Source organism: Humulus lupulus, chromosome 2 (assembly GCF_963169125.1).
Source record: "Humulus lupulus chromosome 2, drHumLupu1.1, whole genome shotgun sequence".
Lineage (NCBI taxonomy): Eukaryota > Viridiplantae > Streptophyta > Magnoliopsida > Rosales > Cannabaceae > Humulus > Humulus lupulus.
In genome coordinates, this window is record NC_084794.1 from 6058183 (window position 1) to 6069342 (window position 11160).

The window sequence follows — 11160 nt, forward strand, 5'->3', positions numbered from 1 at the left end:
CTTTGATTTTCCCAACCTATTGGCCCAGCCTGGTATGTTGTAATACAAATTTGAATTTCCTGGGTTCAATATTCCATTTTTTTTGTTTTGAATTTAAAAAGTTATTTCAATAAAATAACTTGAAACAGCGATGTCATAATGGTGCACATTTTTGGGACACCGGAAACACTGCCTTTCTTGGTACCAATGTAAATCTTGATATGCTGCTCAAGAAAGTGCAGAAGGTAGTTATATTAGATTTATTTTACCACTTAGTGCCTTGTCAAAGTGAGTTAGCTAATTGAGTTTTATTGTCTTCTTGTTAGATCCTAGTGCCAATGAAGGGTGTCGAAAACAATCATTGGATACTAGCCGTTATACACTGCCAGAAAGGTTGTGCAAGCGTGTGGGACTCAGTGTCTGGTCGATATAGGACACGGGTCAGGACACATATACTAAGCGAACTGGTATGGGTGTCTCCTGAGTATACTAATAGTCTTGTGACATGTCGTTTTTCATTATATTAAATCTATATATACTTCTTTGATATAGTTAAAGAAGCTTGACGTGTTGCTTCATACGACCATGGGTAGTGCTCGTGTTGGTGGTCCCGTTTTTTCCCTTTTTAGTGTAGTGCCCTCTGGTCAAGTACCTCAGCAAGATAATGGTCATGACTGTGGTGTTTTTGTCATGAAGTTTATGGAGTGGATTGTGGATGGGGAATCACCCCCGAAGTCCTATGTAAGTTTTTACTAGTTAATTAATATTTTATAAACGCTTTATTAAATAAGTCCTAAAATTGCAGTTTTAGATTTTAGTTTTTATGCGCCTTGTTCTGATTTTGCAGAAAGTTGAGGATGCTGCTAGACTCGACATTGCAATCGATATCTTGACCTGTGAGTCCAATAGGCTTCGATTGGGAGTGAAAGATAACGCAGCGACTTATTATAAAGCTTGTTTAAGTAGCGTTGAGAAATCCCCTGACTTAAAGAACGGTCTTGTTATCCTCCAAAAGTTTCGGCTGTACCTCCCATGCTATCAACGAAAAAGGCTAGAGACAAACACTGGTCCAAGTTGGGTAAGAGAAAGAGGAAGAACTGATTGAACTTAACCACCATCCGCCTGCCTTCTACAATTTTGGCACTACTTTCATTTACCATTAAATTAACTATATTTCGTAGGCACAACCATCAAATTTAAAACTTTATTACTTTAGTATTTGTTTACAAACAATTTACTCTTTCCTGCACATATTTTTCCTTCACAAATCTAGGAGGGATAATGAGCATAAAGAAGAGTGTCACAATATTTGAATTGAGGTCATCAACAAAAACTAACAATATAGGTGACCTCCTTTGACTCCTACAATGCCTATAGTTGAAGAAATAGCCCAGATTGGGGTTATGTGATGATAATATGGAACTTCTTGGAAATTATAATGGCAAGGCATTCGTCTCTTTAACTTTTAATAATGGTAATGTTTGCATTTTAATTTTTGAAGTCAAAACAAACCACTTCTTTAGTTAAGGTTATATGAATGAACAATAATAAAATTTAATAAAAAACAGTTATTATTGGTTCCATCCGAAACACAAGAGTTTGTAAGATTTTATACCAGATAATATAACAAAATTGAAGGTTCAATCTCTGACTCAAAATTGATATCTTAAAATTTCTTATTTTTTAATTTTTTTGACATGGTAAACGTGTAGTATGAAGGATTTGTCCTTCAATTGTACATCACTTTGGTGGCCCCCACAGAAGAATATGAAAATGTTAGATTTGCACCCAAATCCATTGATTTGCCAGTGTATCCCACAAAATCAGGTACACCATGAAGAGTAAATATATTCCTGACATTGAGTAAAAACCCTTGTTATTTTGTGTTAGGTCCAGCCACTACTACAATAGCCTCCTAATGTATTGATATGTGCTACGAATTGGAACAGTACAAGGTAAGGTGGCAAATGAACTACTCCAAAAATTTTTTTTAAAAATTTCTAAAAGAAAATCTCATCTTCAATAAGTTATGACCTAGCCAAAATCTAATTTTTGTCTTCCTAATAAAAAATATAGCTCATTATCGTACTCTGACCACTTCAACACCGCCCTATAGTAGTCCTAAAACTCCATGTTGTAGACTAATTTATAATTTACAATAACTTAGTTACAACATCTAACTTAAAGCAAGGACTTAACAAGCAACAATAAGATTACCAAGTGTTTCTAATTACCTCAATATTAAAAAAGTAATCGTCCCGAGGTAGATAATATTTGTGGTTATCCCCTTCCATTATCCATGGACACCTCATGGCCGACAATGTTATTTACTCTTTGCTCTAGGTATTCTTGGTATCGATTTATAGGCTCCTCCATCAGGTGGTGGATCACTTGCGAAAGTCGTTCATAATCTATCTTCCACTCCTCATATGAGTACACTGCATCATGGATCAATTCTTGTAGCTTGTTCGTCTTCTCACCAAGCTTTGCCTCCAACTGCAATATCTTCTCTTTGACTGACTTGTTGTGTTCCTCCAATAGGTGCTTGCCCTAGTTGATTGAGAAAATCTCGTGCTCCTTCTCGTGTAATGTCTTCTTTAGATTATTAATGTATCTAATTGGGTCAGGTGGGAGGGTTGTGAGTCTGTACTCACTTGAATGTTCCAAATCCGAGAGATATGCTTCTCCCCATCGTAAGTCGGCTACCACCTTCACATTGCACGAATTGACAGTAGAGTAAGAATCCATAACAAATTCCTGTAACCAAAACAAAAAAATAATATTGATATTTGGTTCCGAAATTAAATTCTTTTTATCAAGTGAGAAATGTTCAATAAAGGGTCTACTCCAACTACCTGCTCTATATCTTGTAATGATGAATCTGATGACACATCTCAATTAGATCCATTATGTGGGCCCTTGTGTACTATTGAACTTCTTCTTATAGCACACGTAACTTGTAAAGGGAGAGAAAGATACAACACATAGAACCATATTAGTTTATTGGCTGGGTGGACCCAGCTATGTCTGCCTCCATAAGGTGTTATTGAGAATTTAGTTTAATGATGGAAGAGAAGAGATTTAGCGGCCATTTTTATATATATTGGGTCCATAAGGGCAGCCTTTTATATAAGAAAAAAAAACTTAACGATGTGCTAATTACTTTAACTGTACATATTAAAAGTTAAATGCCAATCAACGTTTGACTCACTCCCTTAACGGGTTACGTGTTTCAGAATTTTTTTGTCAAGTAATGTCATACCTTATGGAAGTAAGTAAGACATACGGACAAGTCAACATGTTAAATATTCAAGTAACTGACTTATTACCTGTGTGTTATCACCTAATTTAGATCATATGCAATCTGTAGTGCCTCGTTTACTGATAAATCAAATATCACTACCAAGTATAACTTGTACACACGTTACCATATACTAGCATGCACTACATCAACTCCGTAGGACACAAGTTATATATATATACGTGTAGCCCTTGTGTTATGCTCACCTTTTATCTGAATCATATTACCCTCTCCTCTTTTCAATTTTAGTTTTCTATCTACCATGGATCATACACCCCGTGGAGATGGTAATGTATTTGGGTGCCCATACTTTGATGAATTACGACTTGAGCAAATGGAATACATCAACTACATATTGTTGGAGAACTTAAGGTTGGCAACCGAGCGGAGTGAGTTGGAGAATATGTACAACGCCACAAACATGCAGTACTCTATGCTAAATTCAAAGATACATGGGCTAGAAATGGCTTTAGGGGTGATGCAGAAGAAGTCCATGGAAATGGCAAGTGAATGGAGAAAAGACCTCCAAGCCATGGTTGCCACGATCGAGGAGCTCCGTACCGGGTACATGGCAAAGAACACAACTATCGTCCCAAGTCAGAAGCCACCCATGCAGTAGTTACATATTTATAATTTTATACTACGTACGTTGTAGTGGTGTGTATGTGTTATATTTGATTTTGGGTCCATGGCTCGAACAACCACACTAGTAGAATGTTCTTTTTGGGTTCGCAACTCCTACTGTTGCTGGTCTGTTTTAATGAGTTCAGAAGACTCTTTTCCTTGATGTGCAAGACCATTGCAACCCTTGTCCATGGTGAATGCTTACTTCTTCCTAATATATGATGTCATTTAACTACTGTAAGTATTTAATGTGACTATTTGTTATGAAGAATCAAGTTTTTTTTTCTTCATGTTTACTTACTCAAAATAGCATCTAACACAATTTATATAAATTACTTAGAATACATTTTTCAACTTATTTACTTAAATAAATGCACCCAATACATCAGCCTGTCCAATTCAATGAATTATTAATGCCACATAATAGGCCACAACAAACAACAACCATCTCATTAAATGACGAAGATAAATTGTATATATAGGTGTCACATGCGTGAACTCAATCTCAAAAAACACTAGTTTAACCCATTGCTCTGATTTAGTTGATGCAGTGTGATAGGAAGCCCCATTGTTTTTTATTCTTCAGTTTTACTTGTAAGTTGTTGAAGATAAATTAAGAGGTATATGTCACCAACTTTCATAAAAAACCATTGCTACATAAAACACTTACTTATGTTGGCTTCGCTTCGCTTTTTTTTTTTCAAACCTTACACTTTCGCTAACTCTTATACTTTTCCATTTTTTAGTTATCATATTTTTAATTTTAGCTAACTAAATGTATGATGAAAATGCCATTTTCATTGCGGTTTTTCTAAGTAAACCTATGGTTTGATCTTGAGCATATGCAAAAATGTTAAGCTACGAGGAGGACGTATTCATGACACAAGTGCATTGAACTACTCTCTTAGTTTTTTATACATAAAATCACCTCCTCTCTTGTTGCAGGATGTTCTCAAACTCTATTGCCATGATTTACCGTACACCCTCCACTAAGTGTTAAGGCGCCAAATTATAGCCTCAGTTTGTAATAGTGTCGCCGATATCCACATTGAAGATTGCATGGGACCACATTGAGATACAGGTCAGAGTTTCTCTTACTGTTCCCATACTTTTATTCAATCATGACCTAGGCGACAAGTGAGGTGTCCACTTGATAATGTGCGAAATCATTACAACTTTTCATCTGTTTTGCATATAACATCTTTAAAAACAATACATTAGTAGAGTTAATTTAAGAATCGGCCATTATTAAGGGTTAATCAATTTATTCTCATTCACTGTTTCCTAGATCCATAGGTAGTGTTTTGGCGGGAATTTAGTGAACACACTGGATCTTTCACAATGCTCACTATATATATGTGTATATATGTATTTATAAGTTGCTTAAGTGAACCAGTCTAAGAGAAAATATACCCCCACGTACTACTATCTTCATTCCTACCATTACCAAACCATGTCACCCTCTAAGTTATGCGTGAATCTATTCCCTGGTGATGTTAAAGTGAAAACAGAGATTGAATCACCAACCAAACAATTTTCAATTCCCTTCCTTGTTAATTCCATACCCACTCCACTTCCATCCACACAAACTAGTGAAATCACACCCCACCAAAATCAGTCCTCAGTAAGTCTGGGGGACACAATCTCACCAACTCATGCAGGGAAGAAAACACCAAGGGCCAGGTTTAGAGGGAAGTGCAAAAACTGCTTCAAAAAGGACTTAAAGATTGAGAAGCTAACAACTTTAAAAAATGTAGTTGCTAAGAAAGGCAACACTTTAAGGATGGATTCAATGGACATTAGTTCTTTCCTTTTTCAGCAGCGCCAAATCATAGACCATGTTGGTTCTATGGTGAAACGCCAAGAGGCACTAAGTAGTGAGTTATGTGTTGAAGCTAATAACCAGTCACCAAACGACATAGACATCATCTTCTTGGACTAATCTTTTCTACATGTATTGCATTTTGTTATGTGTTAGTACCTTAGTACATTGGACTACTATGAGTCCCATCTTCATGTTGTAGTATGTTTAAGTCCATTTCCCCTTTCTTATTAATGCTTGTAAGCATTTTCACATAAGCTTAAGTATCTATCACCTCCAGGTACTGAGATTACCATAATCAATGGTTTTCGGTAATGGAAGTACCAATTGAAGGTCTTTTGAAGTCGGTGTCTTAATTATATGGTCGTACTGATCAATGCCCTTAAAAGTTTGATGAATGTATATTTCATATTATGCATTCTGTACATGGCTCAACTATGTTATTGAACTCTCTTTTTCAAACCCCTTGTTTTTATTTTACGTGACATAACTAAGAATGGGGTCCGCCTATATAGATCAACTAAATGACCACCGAAAATGGTCATTTTTATAAAAATTAGAAGGACCTTTATTTCTATTGTTTTACAATAACTTTACACTAAGGTCAAGTAAAAGATATGTTTGCCTTGTAAACATAAGGACAACTTTCCCATAAAATAAGTACGCAGTATATTTACGTCATCCACCATATTAAGTTGAATGTTAATTAATGTACACTTAAATAACTCTTTCTTTGAGGCAGTGAAATGGTAGGTCAAACCCTTGAATTATAATATTGTATATAACATGTCCCATGATGTAATTAAATAAAATAAGTTATTTGGCCAAAATATACGAAGATGAAAATAAAAATTTCGTCAGTGTATTCATTTACATCTTTTTGGTTTTTTATTAATTATTAAGAAAAACAAAAGTAACCACCTAATGCAGCTTGCTGCTTGTTGTATTTACCGCCCCAAAAATTCTAACTGATTACCATATCAATTATTAATTTTTTGAATTACTCAGGTAGACAAATACAAATGTAAGATATGGAGAATAAAATGGTCACAACACTTGCAGAACTTCAAATTTACAACAAGCAGCCACATGATCTGTCAAAAGAAGACATCATAGGCAAACACCTCGAAAGTCTCGATAAATGGGAAGAATTTTTTTCTGAATAATCGAAATGGATGGGGTTTAGTGTTCGCAAGGAAGATGTTCGACGTGACCATGAAAACAACCCGTGGCAACGTAAATGGGTTTGCTCTAACCAAGGTTTTCGACGCGACAAGTGGACAAACCTTCTAAACCGTAAGAAAAAACCAAGACCTATCACAAGAACGGGGTGTCTCGCACTTCTACACGTGAACTTGGATAGGACAGAAAACACTTGGGTGGAGAAAGACTTCAATCCGAAACATAATCATGAATTAGCTTCGAAAAGGGAATTGCACTTCTTGCGATCTAATCGAGCCATACCAGAGTCAATCGGAGCCCAGGTAATGTCTATGCGACGATCAGGTATACGCACTTGCCACATATTCAACCACCTAGCACAAGAAAGAGGAGGACGTGAGTATGTACCCTTCCTGAAAAAGGATCTTTACAATTGGATTGGTCGGCAAAGACTAGTTCAAGATGAAGAAGAAACTGACGCTGAAGGAGCATTGGGGTACTTGGCATGTATGGGCCGCTCTGATGCTGACTTTTTTGAGACACACACAATTGATGTAGAAAATAGGTTGGCAGACCTATTTTGGGCTGATTGAATTTCCCGTCGTGATTATGCTTGTTTTGGGGACATTATGGCTTTCGACTCCACCTACAAGAAGAACTCATACAATAAGCCCCTGCTTATCTTTGTCGGGTTGAATCACCATTACAGGACAATAGTCTTTGCAGTTGCTTTGCTATATGACGAGACCGAGGAGACATATACTTGAGTTTTAGAGGAATTTCTAGAGTGCATGAAAAACAAACCACCTCCTGTGGTGGTCACCGACGGTGATCATGCTATGGCGAAAGCAATACAAAAAGTTTTCCCAACTTCTGTTCACCGGTTGTGTGCTTGGCATCTTCAGAATAATGTAACTATTAATGCGCCTCATCCTGTATTCAAGTCCAAGTTCAATGAACTACTTTATCAATACTGTACCGAGGAAGATTTCAAGGATACATGGAATAGAATGGTTTCAGAATTCGAATTTGAGGATAGTCGATGGGCAAAAACTACCTACAATAGTAGGAGGAGTTGGGTAAAATGTTTCCTACGAGGGCATTTCTTTGGGGGACTAAGAACTACTCAAAGATCAGAGTCAATTAATTCCTACTTGTCCCACTTCCTGACGAGCAAACTCAAACTTAGAGATCTGGTTGGCCAAGTAGACAAGGCCATACAAAGTATTCGTCACACAGAACGGGAAGACGAATTCATCAGCAACCACAGTACGCCACAATTACCATCGAACATCCTCTGACAGTACTATGAACAGGTGGCTTCGATTTTGACAAGGAACATGTACAAAAAAGTTGAGGAGCAGATCACGAGTGCCCTGGCTTACTCAGTGGAATCCACCAACGTATCCATTGACTTCAGGTTCTACTCACTGACGCGGTTTCCAAAGGGACTTGTACGAAGTAGGGTGCGCTACCATATTGTCGATGGTCATATAAACTGTACGTGTATGTTGTTCGAGTCGGATGGAATTCCATGTCGACATATATTTGCAGTTATGAAGCACCTCAACATACCATGCATTCCTGAATCTCTTTATAAGGACTGGTGGAAGAAGGATGCGAAAAACACGATTGGGTTAAAAAATTTATCCCACTCAACGGTGCCACCGGATGTGCTAGTTTGTACAAGATGGGGATCTTTAACTTTGCGTTTCAATGCAATGGGATACTATGCCACAAAACATAATGAAAATTTTGAAGAGGCAATGAATGAAATGTCACGTATGGAACAAAAATTTAAGTCAATGTCAGTGGAGGTCCAATCTGTAGACCAAGTTTCAAATGTGGCTCCTACTAACAGCCGCGATCACCCCGCCAACAGAGGAATTCGAGACCTAACTGTGGTAAGAACGAAGGGGAGGGAAACAAACAAGTCAAAATCAAAAGAGAAGGACACAGAAAATGGGAGATCCAAGAAAAATAGGTGTCGCAACTGCAACCAGTTAGGGCATAATAAGGCTACTTGCAAATCTAATCCCGCAGCTCACACAATAGAAAAAGATTACGAACCTTCTTGTAATAGTCCAACCACTGAAGCAGAACCGTGGCTATACCTCATGCCGTCTCAATTGAGCTTCACCGAAGACAAAAATCTTCAATTCCATCAGTGGTATAGTGATATTCCCACTAGTTCTAATATTGGGCCTAACTAGGATGATAGTAGTCACTTCACGTCAGCATGTGAATTAAATCATATATGAAAAAGTGTATGTTATATGTTTCAATGTTTAATAGTAACCTAACGCGATTACCCGTTGGTTGCCCATATTTTTAGACAAAGAACTCTATCACTCCTCACACACTTTCAGTGATTGAGTAATTGTTTTTTGGCACTTAACTTACATTATCGTACCACCCACTATTCATCTATGAAATCAGTTCCATTAACAGTTAATATTTAAAATTGCACCACACGATGTTTATGTAAGTTTTCAATTAATTATGTAATTTTCAATTAATTATGTAACTTCTACAGACCTATGGACAGTAGGGTCGTAATAGGTGTTCATTTACCTAAAACTAGCGATGATGTCTATTAAGCTAATCCAAGTTTATTTGGACTACAGATATTTTGTACTGAATACCAAAACTAAAAATACTACATAAAAAAATACTCATTCGTCAATATTAAGGATGTATCTGCGATAACTAAAGTCTCTGGAACACATAATTAAAAATTATTAGTAAGGGTAGTATCTTCAATAATTAAGTCATTAACATAGATTCCTCATTCACTTTCACTAGAAGTTGAAATGAAAAAAATAAACGAGTCCACTACCCTCGTTCTCAATCTTCAACAAAGAGTCACCAACCTAGACGCTCTACAATTTCTCTCGAATAGCTTCAGCATGTTCGTCGATCCACTGGCACATCACGTCCCACTATATTCTTCACTTTCATGTGAAGATATTGTTCGTATTTACTAACCGCTTCCTTCTTAAGCTCCTCCACTGCTCGGGACATCTGTTGATACTCGGGCGTGAGAAGACCCGACCGAAGTTCCTCTAATTTTTTTGTCTTAACTTCCACCTCTGCTTCCAATTCTGTGATCCCCTCTTCCAGGAAATTGTTTCTTTGTTCCAACATACGATTATCGAAATTTATAAAAAAAAATTCGCTTTCCCTTTGCTCCAATTTCTGATGCAGATCATTGATGTACTGTATAGGCTCTGGGGGTAGGTTTGTTACTCTGTTGTGACTGAATTCTTCCTACTCCGGCGGGTCTAGACGTTGTCGGTTGAGCTCAGGGAACACCTCAATATTACATGAGTCAATTGATGAATCAGAATCCATTGCCAACGTCTGCAAAGAGAGTTGAAGGTAAATATGTTAAACTAACTGAGAAATCAATATGGAGGAGGTGAGATTTTGAAGAATGGAGTACATGATCATTTATTGTCCAATACGTAGGGTATTGAAGATGTGGGCCCGCAATATCTTCAGGGTATGGACAAGTGATACTTCAGTCTTTAGTATTTCCATAATTTTGTTGTATCTGAAGTGAAGAAATTGGTCCCCATCCATTATTTGGCTATTTGGTTGGAGTACTCACTACACTTAATAAGTTCACCCATAATAATGGGTGGAATATTCGGAATTCCATAAGAAAGTGAAAATCGAACACTGAAACAAAAATCTTTTGTTCACCTAATACTTTCCTTTAATAAACTAGTTCACTATCATATACTTGATTATAATGCGACCATATGAACTATTTAACCTTACATATATATATTTTCAGTATCTATATGATGGGACGTACTCCAAACTAGAGGTTAACATAATATATATATATTTAAGACTATATGGCACATCCGTTTAAATCAAAATTAAGTTGCTAAGCTAAAAATTACTTTCCAAGCACCAATAATTTTAAATGAAAAGGTGGTGACACATGTTTTTCCATGATTCAGAATTGTTTTTATTAACAAAGTTATTCTTTGGCGATGTACTCTATATAATGCCCAAAGAACTTGCAATCCCCACTAACTGCACGGACGCAAACAACACAAGCATCCCATTCCCATTTTCTTTCTGACTCCGAGAGGTTAATATAAGATTTTCCCATTGGAGAACGTCATGGCGAGCTCCAACAAAGATTCAACTGAGGTGAAGGATGTCAACATGTCTGAATCTGCCTCAAAGGCCGATGAACGCGTGAAATTAATCTGGGATAGTAGCAGGAATGCCTACCTTCTTCATGTACCCGAGT

General features: G+C 36.9%; 3 protein-coding genes across 3 annotated transcripts; all 3 read left to right on the top strand.

Moving 5' to 3' along the window:
* The first annotated feature begins 309 nt into the window (after positions 1-309).
* Positions 310-1269, top strand: LOC133815797 (uncharacterized). Its single transcript, XM_062248594.1, has 3 exons — positions 310-446; positions 532-720; positions 827-1269. The coding sequence occupies exons 1-3, from the start codon at positions 318-320 to the stop codon at positions 1082-1084; spliced, it is 576 nt and encodes a 191-aa protein (XP_062104578.1). The 5' UTR covers positions 310-317; the 3' UTR covers positions 1085-1269.
* A 5632-nt stretch (positions 1270-6901) lies between these two features.
* On the top strand, positions 6902-7480 carry LOC133813851 (protein FAR1-RELATED SEQUENCE 5-like). The gene has a single exon (XM_062246886.1). The coding sequence runs from the start codon at positions 6902-6904 to the stop codon at positions 7478-7480; it is 579 nt and encodes a 192-aa protein (XP_062102870.1).
* Positions 7481-7678: 198 nt separating this feature from the next.
* Positions 7679-9100, top strand: LOC133813852 (protein FAR1-RELATED SEQUENCE 5-like). Its single transcript, XM_062246887.1, has 2 exons — positions 7679-7966; positions 8204-9100. The coding sequence occupies exons 1-2, from the start codon at positions 7679-7681 to the stop codon at positions 9098-9100; spliced, it is 1185 nt and encodes a 394-aa protein (XP_062102871.1).
* Positions 9101-11160: the final 2060 nt, after the last annotated feature.

Bases quoted from the DNA above. Each gene is read 5' to 3' on its own strand.
- LOC133815797 (XM_062248594.1), top strand. From the start codon at position 318: ATGAAGGGTGTCGAAAACAATCATTGGATACTAGCCGTTATACACTGC. The intron at 447-531 runs GTATGGGTGTCT...TCTTTGATATAG, and splicing joins CACATATACTAAGCGAACTG to TTAAAGAAGCTTGACGTGTT. The intron at 721-826 runs GTAAGTTTTTAC...CTGATTTTGCAG, and splicing joins AATCACCCCCGAAGTCCTAT to AAAGTTGAGGATGCTGCTAG.
- LOC133813851 (XM_062246886.1), top strand. From the start codon at position 6,902: ATGGGGTTTAGTGTTCGCAAGGAAGATGTTCGACGTGACCATGAAAAC.
- LOC133813852 (XM_062246887.1), top strand. From the start codon at position 7,679: ATGAAAAACAAACCACCTCCTGTGGTGGTCACCGACGGTGATCATGCT. The intron at 7,967-8,203 runs GTAAAATGTTTC...TACTATGAACAG, and splicing joins ACAATAGTAGGAGGAGTTGG to GTGGCTTCGATTTTGACAAG.